The sequence below is a fragment of the Heptranchias perlo genome, chromosome 12 (assembly GCF_035084215.1).
Source record: "Heptranchias perlo isolate sHepPer1 chromosome 12, sHepPer1.hap1, whole genome shotgun sequence".
Lineage (NCBI taxonomy): Eukaryota > Metazoa > Chordata > Chondrichthyes > Hexanchiformes > Hexanchidae > Heptranchias > Heptranchias perlo.
This window is the reverse complement of record NC_090336.1, coordinates 30720356-30741595: the sequence shown is the minus strand read 5'-3', so window position 1 is coordinate 30741595 and position 21240 is coordinate 30720356. Positions and strand designations below refer to the sequence as shown.

At 42.4% G+C, this 21240-nt stretch overlaps 1 protein-coding gene across 12 annotated transcripts in view; it reads right to left on the bottom strand.

Annotated features, from left to right (window-relative positions):
* plekha7b (pleckstrin homology domain containing, family A member 7b) overlaps nucleotides 1-21240 on the bottom strand; it is a 426620-nt gene that overhangs the window by 35499 nt on the left and 369881 nt on the right. For all 12 annotated transcript variants that reach the window (XM_067993877.1, XM_067993879.1, XM_067993880.1 and 9 more), the window contains 10 exons: nucleotides 20141-20206; nucleotides 18311-18391; nucleotides 15302-15451; nucleotides 13420-13521; nucleotides 11232-11340; nucleotides 8886-9097; nucleotides 7092-7283; nucleotides 5219-5336; nucleotides 3568-3659; nucleotides 269-466 (listed from right to left, as the gene is read on the bottom strand). In XM_067993877.1, the coding sequence (XP_067849978.1) occupies nucleotides 269-466; nucleotides 3568-3659; nucleotides 5219-5336; nucleotides 7092-7283; nucleotides 8886-9097; nucleotides 11232-11340; nucleotides 13420-13521; nucleotides 15302-15451; nucleotides 18311-18391; nucleotides 20141-20206 (1320 nt within the window). The remainder of the gene's footprint in view (nucleotides 1-268; nucleotides 467-3567; nucleotides 3660-5218; nucleotides 5337-7091; nucleotides 7284-8885; nucleotides 9098-11231; nucleotides 11341-13419; nucleotides 13522-15301; nucleotides 15452-18310; nucleotides 18392-20140; nucleotides 20207-21240) is intronic.

Sequence of the window (21240 nt, the reverse complement as noted above, 5' to 3'; positions counted from 1 at the left end):
CACACAGTCCTCATACCAACTTACCTGCAGTTACACCAGATAATCTTCCCACTATATAGCTGATAACAATGAGCAGCTACTCATCTTATTAATTATGCTATAGTTGTTAATAATTTTCATAATCATTTCAGATTATATCTAACAGAATATTCATTTCATCAATCCCATTATTTAGATGGATTCTTCTTCTGGCAGAAATACATATCCTATTTTTCTCAGATATCGCATTCCTTATTTGCTAGTATATTTTTTGGACGAACTAACGTACTGAACCAACATCAGCAGAGAACGGTCTGGAAGAAGTTCGGGATGAAGTTGAGTGTCGTTCTCCAAGACTCAGCGTTCTCTTTCGCTCGCGGACCAAAGCCTTCTGATGCCTCTTCATACGTTCCAATTGCTCCTCGGCACTCATTCTACCTCTTTGGTGTTCTCCATAGAGACGCTCCAAGGCACTCTTTGGCCTCTCCTGCACCAACGACGACAACAAAGGGAAAGGGGGATGAGAAGTTATTTCAAAAGATCATTTACACAAACAAGATTTTTAGCCATTACATTGCACGTTATTTTATTCAAAATCTGTGGAATTTTTTTAATGGATTAAGCCACTTGTTACTTGTTTTTCCTCACAAAATTTCTTCTCCAATCACTTAATTTTAGACAGGCATGTGAAATCCCTTGCTGAGTTTTACTGCTCTGACTTTTGGCAACAAGCATTCTGACCAGAGATTACAAGAGATAGTAAAGCAAACCCCAAGTTTAGTACCCAAGAATAGCAGCTAGAAACAGAAGGCCAGAAGCTGTAGTGCTGGAACAACTGGTTTTGGGGAAAGGCAAGGGAGGTTGGATGGAAAGACACAGAATCTAGACATTCAATACCACAGGAGTGCCTTTATATTCAGAAGATTTACAGACCACAAAATCAGCAGTCCACTTAAAAGATCTCACCAAACTGCAAAATGTAGCTGTTAAACATCCAATTCCCTGTTAATCAGAGGTTGAGAGCTGCAGACTTGTAAACATGGCAAAAAAATTCCCGAAAATGAGTTGGTGGTGGATTTTTCTCTGGAATTTCATTCATCTCCCTTACACTGCAGCAATGCAATTGGTGTACCAGGTATACTATTCTGAGAAGAGGCTGCTTCTAAAGGGTGATTCTGGGACTCAAGGTATAAAAGTTAATAGACGAGTCTGACTGACACAACTACATTTGCTCTTATCGGACTATATGGCAAAGGGACACAACTTGTTCCAGGTCTTTAAAATACTGAAAGAAATGGAATAATGTGGTTGCAAGCAGGCTATCTAGTGAACAGTGACCATATAGAGGACATAGCACAAAATTGCACCCTAAAACTACAGAATCAAGCATCAAAAGTATTAATTAATTAGCTCCTTTAAAGAGGAATGGAATAGATCTGTTTCGGAATATTATTGCCGGTTATGAAGGTAAGTATGGAAAATTGTCGCATAGTTGCGGAGCTCATTGGGATTATGAAATTCATGGAGTGGATGGAACCACACTCTGTTCTCAGTTATACTGCGACAGGGACATGATTTTGACCTCGAGCTGGGAAGGGAGCAGAGTGGGGTGGGGGGGTGATTTTCGGGTGCGAAACCCGGAAGGAAAGTTGGGGGTGGGGGGGGAGGGGGGAGTCACAATCGGTCAACAAATTTTATAATTGGGCTTTGGACCCGGTAGCCAGCCTGGTTGAAAGGTCTAAGGTAGCAGGCTGCAGCAAGGGATGGGGGTTGGGGGAGGGGGGGGAAGAGAGCGACGGATCGGGGGACGGGGGGGATAAAAGAGAGCGACGGATCGGGGGATGGGGGGAAAAAAGAGGGCAGAGATCGAGGGGGGAGGAGAGAGAGAGAGAGAGAGAGAGGGGGAGGAGAGCGAGAGAGAGAGAGAGATAGATATATCGGGGGGGAGAGAGCGAGAGATCGAGGGGGGAGGAGAGAGAGAGAGAGATCGGGGGGGAGGGGGAGGGGGAAGAGAAAGAGAGAAAGAGAGATATATCGAGGGGTCTGATGCCGGGACTTGTAGATTGAAGGTCACTCGAAGGGGTTAGAGATCGGAAGTCCGGTGAAGGGCCTCCATCTGGGAGGGTATCCACCATCACGGGGGGGGGGTGGGGGTTGGGTGGGCGTGGCCGGCCAATTGCAGGGCTACTGGAAGAAGCACTCCTACTCCTCCGGGCCCACCAGCGTTGCAATAAAGGCACTCACCTCATGGATCCTGCCCTTCCTGCCTGCTTTCACCTGACGTGAATGGAAGCAATGGGAAACCCGAACAGGTAAGGTTAAATTAATTTTAGTTTTCCAATATACAAAGAATTAAGTACCTCAAGTATTTCAATGAGGTACATTGCCCCTTTAATTATCGACCCGCCAGCTTTAAGTGGGGGCGGGACTTCCTGGTGTCTGTTGTGCACACGCATCCAAACCTGCCTGGGTTAGACCCAGAAGGGGTGCGTTTGAGCTGGGATGCGGTCCCGCTCCAAAAAGCTGTTATTTTAACCTCCCACCCGCCTCTAATCCATCCGTTCTTGGAGGTTAAAATTACCCCCCAGATGCTTTAGCTCAGATAGGCAAAATTGAACCAAATATTCAGCAGTTTTTAGCCATTTCCTAGCAGCCAAGTCAAGAAGCAGGACATTCACTGTCTTGCAAGCAGGAGATATATGGCCCAGGGAGGAAAACAGAAAAAATAAACAAGGTACATTATTTTTTCTCTTTCAACAAATATACTGACAAAAATAAATCAAGAAGTTTGAAGGAATTTATTTTTTTTGTACATCATAATGGGTTCTATTAATTAATGTAAATGGGAAAGGGAAATTAATTCCTAGAAATCTTTAAAAGAACCCAAACAGGAATAGAATGTAGTTCTTTTCCCCAAATTCCTTGAATTGAGTTCAGCTGAGTGAATTCAGCTGACTACATTGGCTTCAGTCTTCCCAGATTTTATCTTCCATTTGTGGTAAGGTGGAACGGCACAACACAGAATGCAGTGGAAACAGAAACTTAACTATTTGATTCTATTTAAGGAGGAGGTCTTCAATCTGAAATAAGTTCCTCAATGCACAGGTACTTTTTTTTTTAAACATGTCTTGTGAAAATAAGGAGGTCTCATTGCTTTAATATAGAATAAAGATATGTTCTCAGAACTGTTTTCAGTGTCATCAGTGGGTATATTTAATGCATTAGTCCCAATAAATTACAGGAAAAAAAATGTACCTCAGCCAATATTGTGGTGCAACACTTTTCTTGTGTAATACCCTTAATTCATCACCTGAAATTGCTTCCACCACTACCACCAGTTGAGATTTCTCTGTAATCAACAGTATCTCACCCTAGTGTTAAACAACTCAAAATGCTTTCTCCAGACACATCCCAAGTTTGGGAGGACAAAGTCTATAATTGTACTGCTAAGTGCTTTTCATAGTTCAAGTGAAGACTATGAAAGGTTCACATGCTCTTCATCACAATTTATAGGAAAATCAGCTTACTGTATATGAGTGTTTTCAAGTGCGAGTCAAATAAGAAACATAGATTTAAAAATGGTTTTACCTTGGAGCTGGTTTCAGTTTTTTTCCGCCTAAGTGTGACGTAAGACGCTATGGTCGACGACTGTTGCAGCCCTGAATTAGATGACGACAACCCTGGAAACATTAGAACAGAAATTACTTTGTCTGAAAAGGACTTTCTCTGCACCTTACAAGAAAGAGAAAAGAGTAAATACCAAGCAGTAGTTGTAAAAGAGTGCAGGGCATTATTCTACCGGTGTTAAGAATTTGGCTTTCGTGCGGATTTGATGGCTCAGAGGCAAAGAGTCCATCTCCAAGCCATACAAATCAAGAAACACCTAGGTTCAATGATAGTCTCTGGTGAGTTAGCTGATCTCAGCTGGGCTACTGGTAGGGGCACTACAATTAGCAACGCCCAAGTTAGGCCAAGCTGAAAACTGCTGGGGTCACCAGTCCTGATACAATAATTCCTGCTGGATGCCCAGGTGTGTGGACACCAAGTGAAGACAAGATTGGGCTCAGTTGTGGTGTCCTCAACAGTTGGATATCTTGCTGACACCCAGTATCCTTTAGTGTCAAAGCTCACACGTGAATGACCATTTCGGCGAGGTAACCATGGGCAACTTCTACTTGTGGAACCAAACCTTAATGAGACAGTCCAGAGATTTGGGAGAGGAGAGGCACAGAAATTGGAGGAGTAATTTGGAACAAGAAAAAATTCTATTCAAAAGAATGTGGGTGTATTTCCACAATTCCAGGCATGGGGAGCTCCCAATCCCAATTGAACCATCAATATGCACAGTATGCAAAGGCTGCAGAATAACATACTTCAGTTGAAATAACCTTCATTGTAATAGATCAGAAATTCATACATCTAAATTGTAATCTGTAATATATTACAAGTTTTGCATATAGCACCCGTTTCCCAAAAGCATCCCGTTTACCTCCTGTCACATTTTAGGCACCACACTTCAGATATTACACTTTGACTCACCATAAGCTACATGACGGAGATTGCTCATGACTCCTGCTGAATTTTTTCACAGAGAAATTCTTTTCATTGGTCTCCTGGGACATGCCAGATATTGTTGAGATGGCAAATTGATAACCTACTTCTGCCAATGCTGGTGAACCCAGGTGCTAGGAAATATAAACGTGATATCGGCTGATTGTACCCTCCCTTTTTCCCGCTGGGGAAGCTCCTAGTTTCTACTGTGAGCCCCACCATAGTTGATATCAGGTAGGTATCACTTGTTGGTGCTCTACCCTCACTACCACTACTTTTTATGTCTTTTGAAACAGCTCTTCCCCAATAGCTCAACTGGTTACAGAGCAACGGAAACCAGGACATTCCCAGTTATGATCTCCAGTCCGTGCAGAGTTAGCTGATCTCAGCCAAACAGGAGCAGGGTGCTATAACTGGCTTCAGCCCATCCTCTTAGTTAGGATGGGGAAGTGTTCGTATCTGGGCATCTGTTGCGGACAGAATTTGGCTTGGCTGTGATTCCTTTCACTGTGGAATAGGCTGTTGACACTCACTGATTAAGATCACAAGTGAAGAATGGGCTAGGCAACGGAGGGCACATATTGAACCACACCCACGCAAGAAATCAAAGCCTTCAGGAGTGGAAAAATACTGGCAATAAAAGGAAACAAAAAACCTCCCTAACACTCTGCTATTTGTCTTAACCTACCTCTACCAGGTAGTGTCTGTAAGCCACTGTCGAGGCCCAAGGCTCCAGCCGTGGTCCTGCTGAGCCCGCTTCCCACTGATATGAGTTCGGGTTCACTCATATAAGAACGTAGCTCTGCCTGGAATAAAGTAATAAATATAACACTTAAGTATCCATCCACTGAACTGTCCCATAACCACTTTCAGTACAAACTATTCATGAATAATAGCAACAGTCAGTTCACAGATGATATCCAACTGATAAGTCCTATTTTCACAATGCCGTCTGATCAAACTGTAAAATTGGCTGGTCAAACCACACCTTGAGTATTGAGTGCAGTTCTGGTCGTTGAGCTGATCTCTAGTGTCAAAGATCTGACTAGTGAGGAAAGAGTGGAGAAACTTGGGATTTCAGCCTGGAAAGGAGGCACCTGAGAGCTGATCTTATATATGTTATTTAAAGGAATGGAAAAGATAAATCTGGGATATTACTTTAAATTAAGTTGTGCCTCCTTGTCCTACTCTCACAGTCAAACTAGTAAAAGATAAGTTGGACTAATATCATGAAATTCTTCATCACACAAAGCGTAATCAACAACAACTTGCATTTATATAGCGCCTTTAATGTAGTAAAACGTCTCAAGGCGTTTCACAGGAGCGTTATCAAACAAAATTTGACACCGAGCCACATAAAGAGATATTACGACAGGTGATCAAAAGCTTGGTCAAAGGGGTAGGTTTTAAGGAGGGTCTTAAAAGAGGAGAGAGGAGTAAAGAGGCGGAGAGGTTTAGGGGGGGATTTCCAGAGTTTAAGGCCTAGGCAGCTGAAGGCATGGCCACCAATGGTGCAGCAATGAAAATCAGCGATGCACAAGAGGCCAGAATTGGAGGAGCGCAGCAATCTCAGTAGGTTATAGGGCTGGAGGAGGTAACAGGGATAGGGAGGGGTGAAGCCATGGAGGGATTTGAAAACAAGGATGAGAATTTTAAAAATTGATGCGTTGCCTTCTGGGAGCCAATGTAGGTCAGCGAGCACAGGGGTGAGAGGTGAGGGGTGAATGGGACTTGGTGCCAGTTAGGATACTGGTAGCAGAGTTTTCGATGAGCTTAAGTTTATGGAGAGTGCGAGGTGGGAGGCCAGCCAGGAGAGCATTGGAATAATCGAGTCTCGAGGTAACAAAAGCATGGATGAGGGTCTCAGCAGATGAGCTGAGGCAGTGGCGGAGACAGGCGATGTTACGGAGATGGAAACAGGCGGTTTTGGTGGAGCAGATATGGGGTCAGAGGTTAATCTCAGGATCAAATAGGACACCAATGTTGCGAACGGTCTGGTTCAGCCTCAGATAGTGGCCAACAAGAGGGACAGAGTCGGTGGCTAGGGAACGGATTTTGTGGCAGGGACCAAAAACAATGGCTTCGGTCTTCCCAATATTTATCAACATGTGAAATGACTTCCAGATAGAGCAGCGAAGATGAAAAGCGTAGAATCTTTTAAGAAAAAATTAGATGCTGTAATGGGAGGACTGTAGGGTCTTTCAGGGTGGATGAATTTAGATGGGCCAAATGGCCTTTCTCTTCCATGATTACCATATGATCTGCAAAATTATACTTTATTTTGACAAGTTGAATTTGATTCTGTACTGCACTATATTTGGAAAATTCTGCCTTGTACAAGTACTTTGCAGTTGCAAAAAACAATTAACACAATGATTTGGTGCATTTGCATTCATGACTAAACATGGGAAAAAATTATGTTATATACTAGAAAAATTTATCTGGGGGCATTGATTGTACTGATGTGAAAAAAACTTGAATTAGTCTTCACTAAAAACAGTCATATAATTCAAATGGCCATTTTCCTGATATCAATAGAAAGTTATCCTTCATTTGCTCACCTTGTAATCGCCATTCACATACTGGCCGTACTCCCGGTCTCTCTTCCTCTCATCTGATTGGCGTTTGAGTCCGCGGACTGACGTGTGCCTGATGACTGTAGCATCTTTTGGAAGAGGCGGTACAGCTGGTGGCTGGTCATCAGCACTGTACATGTGAGGGAGAGGTGGTCGAGGAGGGGCTTGATCCTCTAGCTACATGAGATGTTTAATAAGATTAAAAAGTTTAATAAAGAAACATTATTAAGATGAAGAAGAATCTGCACCAGACATTGGTACGGCCACAGTTGGAGTACTGATCACTGTATCATATGAAGATTATTGCCCTCGAGAGGTATCAGTATAAAAGCAACCAAGATGAAACCATGTCTCAGGAATCTTATGAGGCAAGATTAGGCAGCTAGAAAAATGATTGAGAGATAACTTAATAGTTTTCAAAACTATAAAGAATACAACTAAAACTGATAGAGGCAAATTGTTTATGCCGATGAAAAATTCAAAAACTAGGGAAATATCATTTAAAATTCAAGATTAAATAGGGAACACAAGCAGAGTAATTATATACAAAGGGTAAAAGACATATGGGGCTCAATTTTAACACTTAAAAACCGGTGGATTGGTGCGGGGGGGGGCGATGGCACTGAAAATCACCACCATTTCAGACCAGTCCCCATCCCACCCATTTCTGGTTTTCACCGGGGCGGAAATAGGGGTGGCCGACCAACCCATTCCCAGGAGGCGGGTCGGGCCTTAAAACCTTTCAAGGAGGCTTCGGGCCTCCATTTTTCTGGACTTCTCGATTTCAACCCCGGGGGGCCGGGATTCCCGGGCCTTCTGTTTTACGCCTCGTGAAAGGAGGCGAGAAGGCCCGAGACTAAAAGGTAGGTGCCTATAAATGCACAGCTTGTGGGCCCGAAGGAGCAAGGGTGCTTCCCCAAGGCCCAACAAGCCTACCTGCACTGACCCCCCAATGATCACAGACACCCAACCCTCGATCGCGGACCCCCGACCCCCAACTTGATCCTCCTCCCCACTCCGATCCTCCCCCTCAATGATCACGGGCCCCCGATCCAGACACCGCCCCCCCCCACCCCCATGACTGACAACCCCCGTGTCAACCTATGCCCACCCATGTCCCCCACACCCCCCCATCCATACAAACAAAGACTACCTGCAGACTTACTTGAAGATGTCCTCCAGCCCATCTGAAACCAGCCTGTCAATCAGGTTGGTCAGTCGGACGGGAAACCAACAAAAAAAAGACATCCTTACGTCAAATTCGTAAGGACGTCCGGGAAACCTGTACTAATGGGTTTCCAGACCTCAATTTGACCCCTCCTCCCCCTTCCCAGCTCGGTTTTAAAATTGAGCCCAAGTAACCATGAAAGGCAATTGAAACAAACGGAATAAATGGGTTCAAGAAACAACTATATGTATCCCTTGAGAAAGGAAGAATTGGGAGATATGATGGGAAGGTGAATTTGAGATCAACCAAAGAGAGACAGACTTATTGGACTAAATGGTCTTTTCCTCTTCCCAAAACTTCTCATGTTGTTTGAAGCTCTCAAACAAAATCGAAGAGATTAATCTACATGGGCATTAAGCCAGAAAAATCATGATTGGCAGGATTCCTGCAGGGGCTTGACAGGATTGCAGATTGCCAAATTTCCTCATCTCTTCCCCGCTCAATTCCCATCTGTTGAAAAATTTCCCCTTCTGTTTTTAATTAAAAATCTCAATTATTGTATATCCAAAGAAAGTATATTCCAGCCATGGCAAACTTATGGAAAGACTTACCACTTTTGGATGTTGTCTGAACTGAGGCAGAGGTTGAGGTTTGAACAGTGGCTGTTGCTGAGGTTGAAGCCGTGTTTCCACAGGCCCCGGGGAAGGCAGCACCGGACTGACTGGGGGACTCAGCTGAGTAGTAGTTTTCCGCTCTTGCATTGTGTATATGTTTAATACAGAAGGCACTGTTGAGGAAGGCACTGAATGCACAGTTTTTCTCTCTACAAAGAACAAATAATTAAACTCTTAGTCTGAATCAGGAAAGGAGCGACATTAAAGTAAGACTAGCTTTTGCTTTTATTTAGCAATGTTAGTGCTTGGGATAGGTCCCTAAAATTCTGATGTCTTTTAGCCACCCAAGCCAAAAACTAAGTTTTCACACTTTGGTCACTTGGCTTGGAAATACACAAGAGCAGCTGAGTGACTTGTCCACTGACTTTCTCTCCCTCTTGGCTGATTCTCTTTCCATCTGGAAATGTGACCATTCTCTGTTCAGTACCTCAGAATGAAGTCAAGGTCAAGAGCAGAGGCTCTTATCATGTGGAGAATGCAGACACAAATCAATGACCTACTGCTCTACAACTTGTACTTTTTCAAATAGACAGGTGAGGAAACGAGTTAGTCAACTACTGTCAAAACCAGCTTGGATAAAGATGCACTGTTGCTGCCCTCAATAACTAGCAGTAATAAATCTCCCACTTTAGGTTCAATTTTAAAGGGGATAAAATTCAGGTTCTACAAAAACTAGCTTTTGAATTTAACACTGCAATACAATAATTATCCTTAGCATAAATGAAATTGCTCTTTAATACAGCAAAATGTTTTGTAAGAGACACAGTCAAGAGTGGCTGCCATTTTTGGCTTGTATACCATGGATTGGCGATAAATGTTCTATTTTTCCCTCACTAGATTACCACAGGGTCAGATGATATCCCCAACTTCCAAGTGACCGACCAGAGATCGCTAACACAAAATGGTGTCTTATTTCCTCCCTCTCCCAAAGTAAAAGACGTTAAATTGCTAATGGCGTATCCTTCAAAGGATGCTCAAGATGATTCCCAAAAACAATTTCCAACTCAAATTAATCCAAACTGAATTAGCTCAGCTAATATTTACCATCCAGATGAACTTGCTTCAATTTTGGCACATCAGATTTTGGCTGACACTCACAGAGTAAGTCTCTATTTAAAATGTGCCTCACCCTTAACTGTCCTGCTATATTTTGCCACAATCATGGGTGGTGGCTCAATTATGTTGCCAAACTTTGTACTAAATGACAGATTTCAGCAATGCTGAAGATCATAGGTAAAAATTGCTGCCTTTTTGAGTTGCACTCTGCAATGTTAACATTTCAGTATTTCATTGTGTTATAAATGCCGTAATATTGAAGCATCAAAACTTGTGTTACAAACGAGTCTGCATACATCCTAATGGAGAACCAGTGGTTACAGAATAATAGTAAGGATCACCAAGTCAACAGACCTATATATTTAGGTTTTGTGACTTAACATGTTTACTTCCTGGTGGATTTTCTCTTTTTTTTAAAAAAAAACTTCAATGTGGCAGAATTTCTGATGAGACTTGTAAACAAGTTTTTTTTCCAGTAATGTCCAATGTAAAGGCCAAGATAGTAAGAAATGGATAAAAAGAAAAAAATGTCTTCAAATACTGCAGACCTGAAATAAAAACTGAAAATGCTGGAAATACATTAGCAAGTTTGCCAACAGTCTGAAAAAGAAAAGCTAAGTTAATGTTTTGGGCACAGCCCTTTTGTCAGTACAAAGAGTCTGAGCTAAGATAGTAAGGGACCTGCGATCGCATGGGTGATGGTTAACTGCCGACTGTAAGGAAGCTGGGATCACACGGGTGATGGTTAACTGCCGACTGTAAGGAAGCTGGGATCACACGGGCGATGGTTAACTGCCGACTGTAAGGAAGCTGGGATCACACGGGCGATGGTTAACTGCCGACTGTAAGGAAGCTGGGATCACACGGGCGATGGTTAACTGCCGACTGTAAGGAAGCTGGGATCACACGGGCGATGGTTAACTGCCGACTGTAAGGAAGCTGGGATCACATGGATGCGTTTAACCGCCGACTGTAAGGGAACTTGTTTGGTCCTGCACTGGAGTGTCAACCTTGGGCTCATGTACCGGAGGGAGGCTTGAATTTACAATCTTCTGACCCAGACGCAAAAATGCTGCCAACTGAGCCAGGATAAGAGGATTCTCTGCAATTTTATTTTAATAAATGAATAAAACATGGAGGTGAACATCAAAAGGCGGCAGGTGGAAGCTATTGTTACACAATGGTAAAGAAAAACACACACAAACAAGTTCCTAAACTTTCACTCACCAGGATTCTGTATGGATTCAATGATCATTCTATAGTTGTTCTTGTTCACACTGAGGCCTCCCATAACATCCTCGATTCTCCACAGATCCTTTCTTATATGTTCCTGATCCTGGATCCAGAAAAATAAGTCATCAGTTTACAAATACATAGCACAGAGCAACCCTTGGGTTCAGGCACAGGGACCAGAGACTGAGAATAACCTTTGGTCTGGAATTCTATCAGTACAAGGTAACTAACTGCCATTTAAAGTGGCTGCACAACTTAGCCATTGATAGTGAAAGTGGGATCAAAATGTCAACTTTGTTAATAATTTGATCAATTAACCAAGACGCTCAGTTGGTTGAGGCAATGAGTTGTTGAGCCATACACACCAAGCAAATCCCAGGTTTGATCCCTTGTCTGTGAGGAGGTAGCTGATCTCTGCCAGGGCACTGGCAGGGATGTTGCAATTGGCCTCATTCCATCTTGGTTTAGGCAAAAATCAGCCAGCGATCACACAGCTGATTGCTATCCAACAACTCGTGCTGGGAAAGTACACGTGTGAATATTGGCTGGACAGCATTAGGCTCGGCTTTAATGCCCTACTCCATGTTAGTTGAGCAGGTGAACACGTGAATAATGGTTGCATGGGCAGGATACTGGAGGGTGGCAAGCATTTATTGAATTTTACCCAGCAACAAGTCAACTCCTTCGGGGTGGGGAAAGAGAAATGGTGGAGAAAAGGAAGAAGTATAAATACATTTTTAAAAAAATACATGAACTTCAGTTTTGGGGTGAGAACATAGAGCAAAGAAGCAAACATCATACTCTGCATGGCTGTTTTTGTCTAATTTATATTTTTTGGTGAACTTCGTGCTCATCAAGGTAGTACCATTTCAGGTCCCCTATGTTAACATCAAGGTCCTGAAGGTCAGCTACAACACAGGTCAAATTTCAGAATAAACCAGCTTCTACTCTGCTCTAACACGATGCCTTCATCATAACCTCTAAAGGAGTATCTCACACTGCACTAATGAACTTACCTACTCCTTACAGATTGGGAATGGTCTCAGTTAGACTGCCATAAGTGTGCACATGCACAGCTCTCCAATGTTGCTGAATCTGCTTCCCCATATACACTGGATGACAATGAAAACTGAGCTACACAACAGAGCCACTTCCATTGGAAGTTTTCTTGTATTATAACTGAGTTATCGGATCAAATTTTAAAACCGGAAGTGCTCTCGAAGACAACTTAATCAAGACTAAATACACGAGTATATTTTCGAGTTACTAAGGCTCTTGGCGCAGCAGTAGAACAGGTGCTGAGAACTGGCACATGCAACTCAGACCCATATAGCTATTAAAGGGTCTGAGGCTCTTTTGTCTTTTATTAATTTTCCAGTTTCACAGTACACTTTTAGGACAGATTCAAGATTAATTTTTGCTGACATTTTATTAAAATTTAAAATATTCTTTAATATGTTTGCAATTTTTTTTCTCTTTCCCCTAACAATACATAGGCCTTGAAATTCCAATGGCACAATATCCGCAGTTACTTTAAAAACGCACCCGCTAGTGCCCTCCAGCCCTGATTTCTTCAGCGTTTGAGAGGTCAGCAAGAGGACCTTGAATTTGAACGGGGCTGGCAGGTGCCCGCACCACTGTGGGCACCACCAGTGCTTGCCTGTCCCATGTAGTTGGAAATATGGCACCTGCCCGCCATTCTATGTGGGGGAGGGGTTGCCCAGGCCCCTCCCCCCCCCCATGGCCCCACTGAATGTTCCCTTGGGCCTTGTGTAAAGGGGCCAATCCTGATTTGTTCTTGAAACAAAATATTCTATTCTTAAGGGGTCTAATTCTACTCTTCACTCCCCTAGTCGGGCTCACTAATGGAAAATCTGGGGAGTTTGGCCCAATGAGAAGTTAGCGAGCATTACACATGCTACATTCAGATTCTGCAGCTTTTGTGCCCAGACTGGAAAATACATCATTATTTTCTCGTACTCTAACTCATTCTTTCCCATGATCTCAAAGCCATTGAATTCCTAACTTCCACCTACAATCTACAAGCTTTTAAAAACAAAACTTGGCATTTACTCATCATTTACTTAATCTTTGCCCTACCTTTTTCAAACATAGTGCTGTCCTGCACTTAGCCCTCAGCTGAGTATCTCAACAAAACATAACTCCTACACAGTGAGCTTACCTGGGGGCTTGGTACTGTTTTCATGTGTTCCAAGATTGCTTCCTTGAGCTGGTTCACATCATTTTCTGTTTGTTCATATTCCTTCCATGCAATCTCCAGCTCCTACAGAGAAGTAACACATGAGTTTATTCAATTCCACAGCGTAGCCAATGGAAAATAAAAGCTCAGGTGGATTGAAAAGGGACAACTGTCCATCTTTTGCTCTCTTTCCTGCACTGTTTTATTGCCCTATCATCCCACAAGGCACTGCGAACATAGAAATATGCAGAACCATAATCCATTTGTTCAGTCCCAGAGTTTGAAAAATACCATAAATTATCTCAACTATAGATTTTCTGTCCTGTATCAATCCAGTTCCCTCTGCAGTTTGCTGACACTATCTGCACGACCGTCCCCAATATTATCTGAGAAAAGGTGTGCTTAAATCCTTTCAGAAATGTCCAGAACAAACACTCGGTCCTTAATGATGCCAACCAACACATCACTGTGGAGGGGAATGAGTATCACAGCCCCAATCTAATGTCAACATGTGCACTTCCGAAGACAATCAGGAGCAGAAACCAACTTCTCCTCCCTAGCCCAATGACTCAGAGAAACGCTCCTACCATTAGCCTGACTGAAATCCAGTATCTTCGCATGGACCAGAGAATAAACACAGGTCTTTATAGCTCAGATCCAGCTCCTTTTTAAAGGTGCTCATCATCTCAGCTTCAATTGCTTGACGTTGTGATCCGATCCATATATTTGCTACCATGGAGCTTCTTCTAGCTCTAATCTTGCATTGACTTCCCAGAAAGAACGCAAACTTTAATTCAAAAGACAAGCAAAAAGTTTCACCTATACAATTTGCTGATCCATACCGTAAATCTTTCGAGATTTCCTGTTCAGCAACAACTTTGTTAATTCTTTGTGTACATTTACCTCGGAGAAATCACTGCTACTTAACACTATTGGTCAATCATTTTTAATGTAATTTAACCCATAAAATAGTTAATTTATAACAAATTAAAATTGAATGCAGAGCACCGTGATTTCGATTCAGTGTTGGGCCACTGTTGTACTCCTCGTAGTGAGGGCAGAGCTGTGTTGACAGGGACCTGGCAGAAGGTTTCCTGTCTGCCTTCCTGCACATCCTATCGGCTGTGAGTATTTCATGGTCAAAAAGGATTGGGGGAGCAAACAGAAGGAATTGATACCCATGACAAACTGTAATTCAACATTCAGATTCTGTAACATTCTTCTGATAACCAAATATTAGTATTTGAACAAAATTACTCCAAACATTTGGCCTCAAAGGGAGTGCATCACTTCCCCTAAAGATGATGTGCAATGATGGCAACAACTCAGAACACCCGTTACCATAGCACTGACAATACCTTGACATCACTCAAAAGTACCTACTAATGCTGCAGCTATAAATCTGCTGGCTGTGATGAAGGGTAGACTTTTTTTTAAACCCTGCGGACAAACTGCAGTCTGACCTGCAACTCTGCTCTTTCTGTCACCAATTTATATGGTCATGTCAGCAGGTGGAAGCATCCATTTTCTCATTATATTAGGGAGACTCTGTACAAAAGTTTTAAAATTTCCTGGGGTATCCAAAGGGCTGCATGAGCACCTGTAAAATGTGGCTTCACACCAGACTGAAGTTATACTACAGTCAGTGAAAAGTGAAACTGATATGAAACAGCCTGGTGGAGGAGGTGTCACACTGTTTGGCTTCGGTGTACTCGTGTGTCAGACACTGAAGCCATACTGTCACCTTTACAGTCAACTGCTTACTGAGAATATCTGATATTTTGAGAGGTTGTTTTAGAATTGACAATATAAGCCACCATAACTGGTTAAATGACATGACATGAAGTATGCAGGAAGCACTTACTGTGCAGACTTTGGAAATCTCAGCTCTGATCTGAACCAAGTCCTCTTGCAGAAGCCGCTGCTGATATGCGATCTTCTCAGTATGGGCTGACTGTCCTTTGTATTGATCCAGTTGCCTATGCGTTACCTCCAACACAGATTCAAGCTTGTCCTGAAGAGAAATTACAAATTAGAACTTGCAGCAATCATTGTCATCTCAGTAATACCCAGGTGAAACGAAGGGTGCAGTTATCTTTGATATCCCTGTGAACTAGGTTTCCATTTAGGATACAAAACTGACAACCTAAGTCTAGAGTCAGGTTCTGGCTGCAGTCTGGAGGGAAGAAGTACAAGACCCCGGAGGGTGTAGTCTTATCACTTAGGCTTGATAGCACATGCAGTATAACTGCAGTGCAGCATAAAGCCTAGTTTGAAAGGCGCTTGTGGGCTCAGTCGGACCTCCAGAACATTTTATAAAATGAAGCAAAGTTGATTTAAATTTTTTTTTTTGATTGTGGGGACACTGTTGCTTCAACTCACAATACATTTAAATCAGCCAGCAGCAGAGTGTGTAAGTAGAATCAGATTCATAGCCAGAGAGTATGAACAAGGTATTGTCAACTGCAGAGCAATATTGTAGCTACCAACCTGATGTTAGTAGCTACAGTACAACGTCAGTGTAAATTGGAGTTGCTTTAGAAACCAGAATAACTTCATAATGCAATTAGAAGCAATCTTCTCCTTTGGAAACTGTGATCTAAAATCCTCTTACCTGCACCACAATTAAGAGCAATTACTCAGGCAATTATACAGGAAGCTAAGAGATGGCACACTCAACAAAAAATGGACACCAAACCAAAGGAAGACAATCCAGGACATCAATGCAATCATTCAACAAGGTTGTGGATGTCAAGGACCTTGTTCAGCAGTGAACGGATATTTTGGAGGGAAATGTGGAGATGGAGCAATTGATCCACTGGCAGAGCCCAAGGGGATAGTGGGGGTTGCTGCTTGCAAGGATGAAATGACAGGAGCTACGACAGGCCCTTCAGAAAATGCAGAGAGTGGCACATAGGGTAGCTGTGGACTTATTCAAAGGGGATTCAAGCCTGGAATGTTGGTGGGGGGTTGGGGGACAACAATGTACCCGAGAGGGGAGAAACGAGAGATGCATGACTGGGTGACAGGAAATGGAGGAGACAGGAGAGAAGCATTCGGGGATGGTGGGGAGAGGAGGGGGGAAGCAGATTGAGGTAACAGGCTCGGGTCCAGAATGGCAGCCAAACAGTGCATGTGAATGGTCACAGAAGGAGTTTGGGTTACCTGAGCATGGCAGAGATTAGATGAGACATGTCTTGGCAATAAACAGAGGACCTTTTCCCCTTACTCCAGTGCCTTGTATCAAATGGATCAAAAATTGTTACACTTAGTGTAATATTGAAGTAACCAACAGTCAACCCACAGCTGCAAAACTTCACTGAATCAACAACCTCAACAAATACTAAAGCAAGACTTTGCAGATTTAGTGGGTAAAGGCATCAGTCCCAGGTCTGTGCTCATTCCCTGATAGTTTACTGGGTAAAGGCACCGATTCTTGGTCCATGCTTAGTCAAAACGGTTTTGTGACTAAACAGTTATGGTTCATATGAATGTTTCTAATCCTTTCCTGAGGCAGATTTCATTTGCTGCGATTCTTGCATTCTAACTAAAAGCACAATTCACCGTTAAGGTTCCAGCATCAGCCTTCCTCAGCTGCTGGTCCAAGTTACCCATGTGGCACTTTTACTTTGCTCTATCCTCTTTGTAGCAGGTGGGTAAGTAAACAAAAACCAGCAGGACAAACCAGTCTATTTTTAAACTCCAGAGCAGAGCCCTGTCCTGCCTTCGCCTGACATCTATGCACATTCAACATCAGTTTCTACAGTGGCCAAGACAGCAAACACTTTCTTTAGCTGTTCACAGGATAGTTTCTGTATGTGCATCCTTTCTCATAACTTAGATCCCTGACACTTGCCATCGACCTTGTGACCCTTCTCTGCATTGCCTCCAGTGCTTGAATGTCTATGGCAGAAGAGAGAGAGGCTGTGGGCCTGTCAAAAAGGCTTTCAGGTAACACTTATATTAAATCTGATCTTAATTCAGTAACCCTCCAAAACATGCCACACTGTTCTGCTTAGCAGACTAAATATAACTTTTCAACCTGGTCAGCTCCATCTCAAGAAAGATTAGCTCATCCCCTAACGGACTCCTTCAGCAGATCTTTCCAACAGGGAGAGGAAGTTGTTAGAACCATTGCTCCATCTCCGTTATCACTTCCTACTGGATCACATTCTGCTTTATAAATCGTGCTGCTTTCCTGGTCGTACATTGGGTAAACGCATCACGCAGCGTGGTAGAGGTACACAGACCAGGAAGGTCGTAGGTTCTATCACCAATGTGAGCCGAGTTACCCGATCTCAGCTCGAGCAGCAGAGCTGGATCTGTAATTGGCCTCAGCACCCCTGCTCCACTGAATCTGCTGGAACGTACACACGTACGGATAGGGGGCAAGAACAAGATCGAGCTTGGCTGTGGAACGCCTTACAGTCAAAACAACTGTCGACCGCACTATCTAGGCTTATAAATAAAGAATAGCCACTTGGGTAAAGTACTGATGGGCTGTTGGTGCCCTTGAAAGGAACCTTAGTATGAATCACTGCTTTCAGTAAAAGAGGTAAGTAAAGGGAAGCCAAATAAAATGGCTGCACATTCAGTTTTCTTTTTTGAAAACAGTTCCATGGGCCTGACAATTGCATTGAAGATGTATATCTGGCACTGCGAACATTAAATTTCATTAGTCTGAAATGACTCCTTGATGAACATGGCTTATAGAGTATATGATCCATTGCTGCTGACTGTGACAATTTTGCTAAGAGTTCTACCCGAAACGGTAACCTATTTTGATCACCCTGCTGTGCATTTCCTGCATTGTGTGTTTCATTTCATTCTTTCAGTATTCTTGCTGGTCTTTTTGCCTCTCCTTGCAGCATACCTTATCTATTTTCAGTTGCCGAACTTTGGCTTCCAGGTCTTGGAGACTTTTGTCCCGTTCACAAAGTCTGCTCAGTTTAGCCTAGAGGCAGAAAGAGTGAATATTTATTCAACAGTAATGGAGGTGTACACAATGTTTTGAAATTGTTGGCGACAGGATTGTGAACACTGCGATTATATCACCACCAATCTGAAAAATAAAATATATAACTGCATTTAAAATTGATTCCCAAAACAGCAGCTACCTGACAATGACCATCATTTTGCACACAAGCGTGGGCTAAGCTCACTTTAGTTAAGCATTCTCCCCTCCCCATTCCACAAACCTGTGCCAGTTACCCAGGCAACAAGATGCTGTAAGAGATGCAATAAGGTGGTCATCACGTCATGGGTTGCTGCAGCTGACCAGCAGGTAAGGACACTATCCCCGAAATGACCAAATAAAACCTAAAAAACTATTTCAGTCAAATCAGTAACCTCATGAGAAAAAAAGAAGCCACTAAATTCATACTGAATCCAGCACCACACAGATTAGGCTACTAGTCCAGGAACCCCTGGGCTCCAGAGACCACCACTGAGCATATTTACTCAACATCATTTTCCATATTTTGATGCATGCAAAGTATATCAAAGATTGACCCTTCTTCTATCTACATTGTCATCTTCAATATCTGGGCTTTTGGCTGACTTAAAAACCAGCCCATCAAATAACCCTTTTCAAGCTGTATAAATGCAAGTTCTTTCCATCTTTCTTCCTCTCTTTTTCTTTCTTAAGTAAAACCCATTTTGTTTTAAAACTTACCAAAAGGGTTATGGAAGCCAAGAGGAAGAAAAAAAAATCAAGCTGAGAAGTGAATAAAAGGGGTTAGGAAAGGATATGTAAAATTTGATAGAAAAAAGTTAAACTGACAAAATAGAAGAGCAATTGAGAAAGAATGGAAATAGGAGGAAGTGAGAAAAGAGTGATGACACACGAGTAGAATTAGGATCTTTAAAATATTCTAACTAAAATTGATTTTTTTTAGGCACAATAAAGTTGCTCCTGATATTAGAGTACCTTTAACATTTATAGTTTAATATCTGCATGACAATTTTTCCTACCTATAAGCTAGAAAAGCACAAACTATGCTTGCTGTCTCCCAACGATAACTCAGTTGAGACTGCATATGCAGCGAGTGGACAAATCACAGATGGAAAGTCAACAACTGGTGCTCGTGAGCACAGCTAACAAGAGCACCAATACAGCACTTGTCAATGGAGAAAATGTTTTGACAGCAAAATACTTTGTTATTAATAACCTTTGTAAAATCCAATGGTAACTACATTTTATCAGTTTTGTTTTAGCACATGTATGCCAATCTCACATACACTATTATACAAGCTACAGGTTCCGAGTATAGGCTCAATCTATTTAAGCCTAGCCTGAATAATGTAAGGGAAATAAGGCAAATTTAACTACAATTGCATTTGATTCGAGCTCCCTGATGCACCAGTTGATAAATGTACTGTTGAGTGCGACATTAAGCCACACAGATCAGGGATGTTCGAGGTTCAATCTCCCCATCTCTGCTGATCTCAGCTGTAACCTCAGTCATCATCCCTGGGTGGTGGAGAGACAAAAAGGTCAATCAGCCAGCGTTCCTGCTCCAGTTCACTGTCCAGTGACTTCTGGAGAAGATGGGATCAGCCTGTGAAATCCCTACAGTCAAACAGCTTGCCAGTACTCACTGTCTAAAATCACAAAGGACAAAGTACTGGTCAGCCTATGGAATCATGTACCAATATGATGCCTTCAAGAGAAAATTAGACAAAAAAAATAGACTTGACTTACATCAGCATTGCTTTCTGCAATTTTAACTGGTTGCACAATACGCCTGATTGGTTCTTGTCCCGTCACCTAATGCAAAAACGATAAAAGACAGGATGAGAACAGGTAGTGGAAAGTTACAACAATATTAGCCAATTAACTTTAGGTTGTTTTATTTTCCAAATAAAAAGATTGTATTTTAATACTTATACAAAGTCATTTTACAATATCAACAAAACTAGGACTGAATATTCAACTTTGTTTATTAAGCAGGTCTAGTAAGAACAGAAGTAAAGTACAGACAGAGACCAAGTGAGGAATTATAAAGGGACAGCAGAAAACAAAAAGAGTACTGCCAGCAAAACCTCAGGATCATATAAACCACACACAAAGCTTTAATCCAGAGTTCGCAGAGTAACTGAGATATGAACAAACAATTCTTCCAACCCTTCTATACCAGCCACTAAATATTCTGATGAAGGTTAAGGTGGTCAGCTGTGGCATCAGTGGGGCTGCTACAATTATTCCCTGAGCAGGGGAAGTGGGGGATGGGGGTGGAGAATCAACCAGGGTTCCCACTCCTGTTTACTATCCAGTGACCCTTGTTGGAAAGTGTATGTTTGTGGACATCTGGTGAGGACAGGACCAGGCTCAGCTATGGTGCCCCACCCCTACCAGGATTGAATTTCGCACCAGCATCACTAGCATTGATAACCATTGGTGATGTAAGCATGTTAACGCCCCTGTTAAGATAGCGGATAGAGGAATGACGTATAAATCCGCTAAGTGTTTGTCTGCCATTATTGCCTACAGTAACTTCTAGGTTCCTGTTTAAGCTCATCATATGAAGAATGGCCACTTGGATGTTGAACCAACAGTCCGTTATTATCCGTGGAATCACAGCCCAATGTGACCTTCAGGAGGGGAGAAAAATGGGAGGGTGATGGAGAAAAAAAAAGATGGTTTGCATTTCTCACACATTGGCCATTCTATTACATGCATTTAACGATGAAGATCTATAAAAATTTAGGTTGATAAATATATGGTAAACATGAAACCATAATCTTTCCTCGACATTGAATACCTTAAGTTCTGAACTATCAAAATTAGCCAGTCTCCGAATC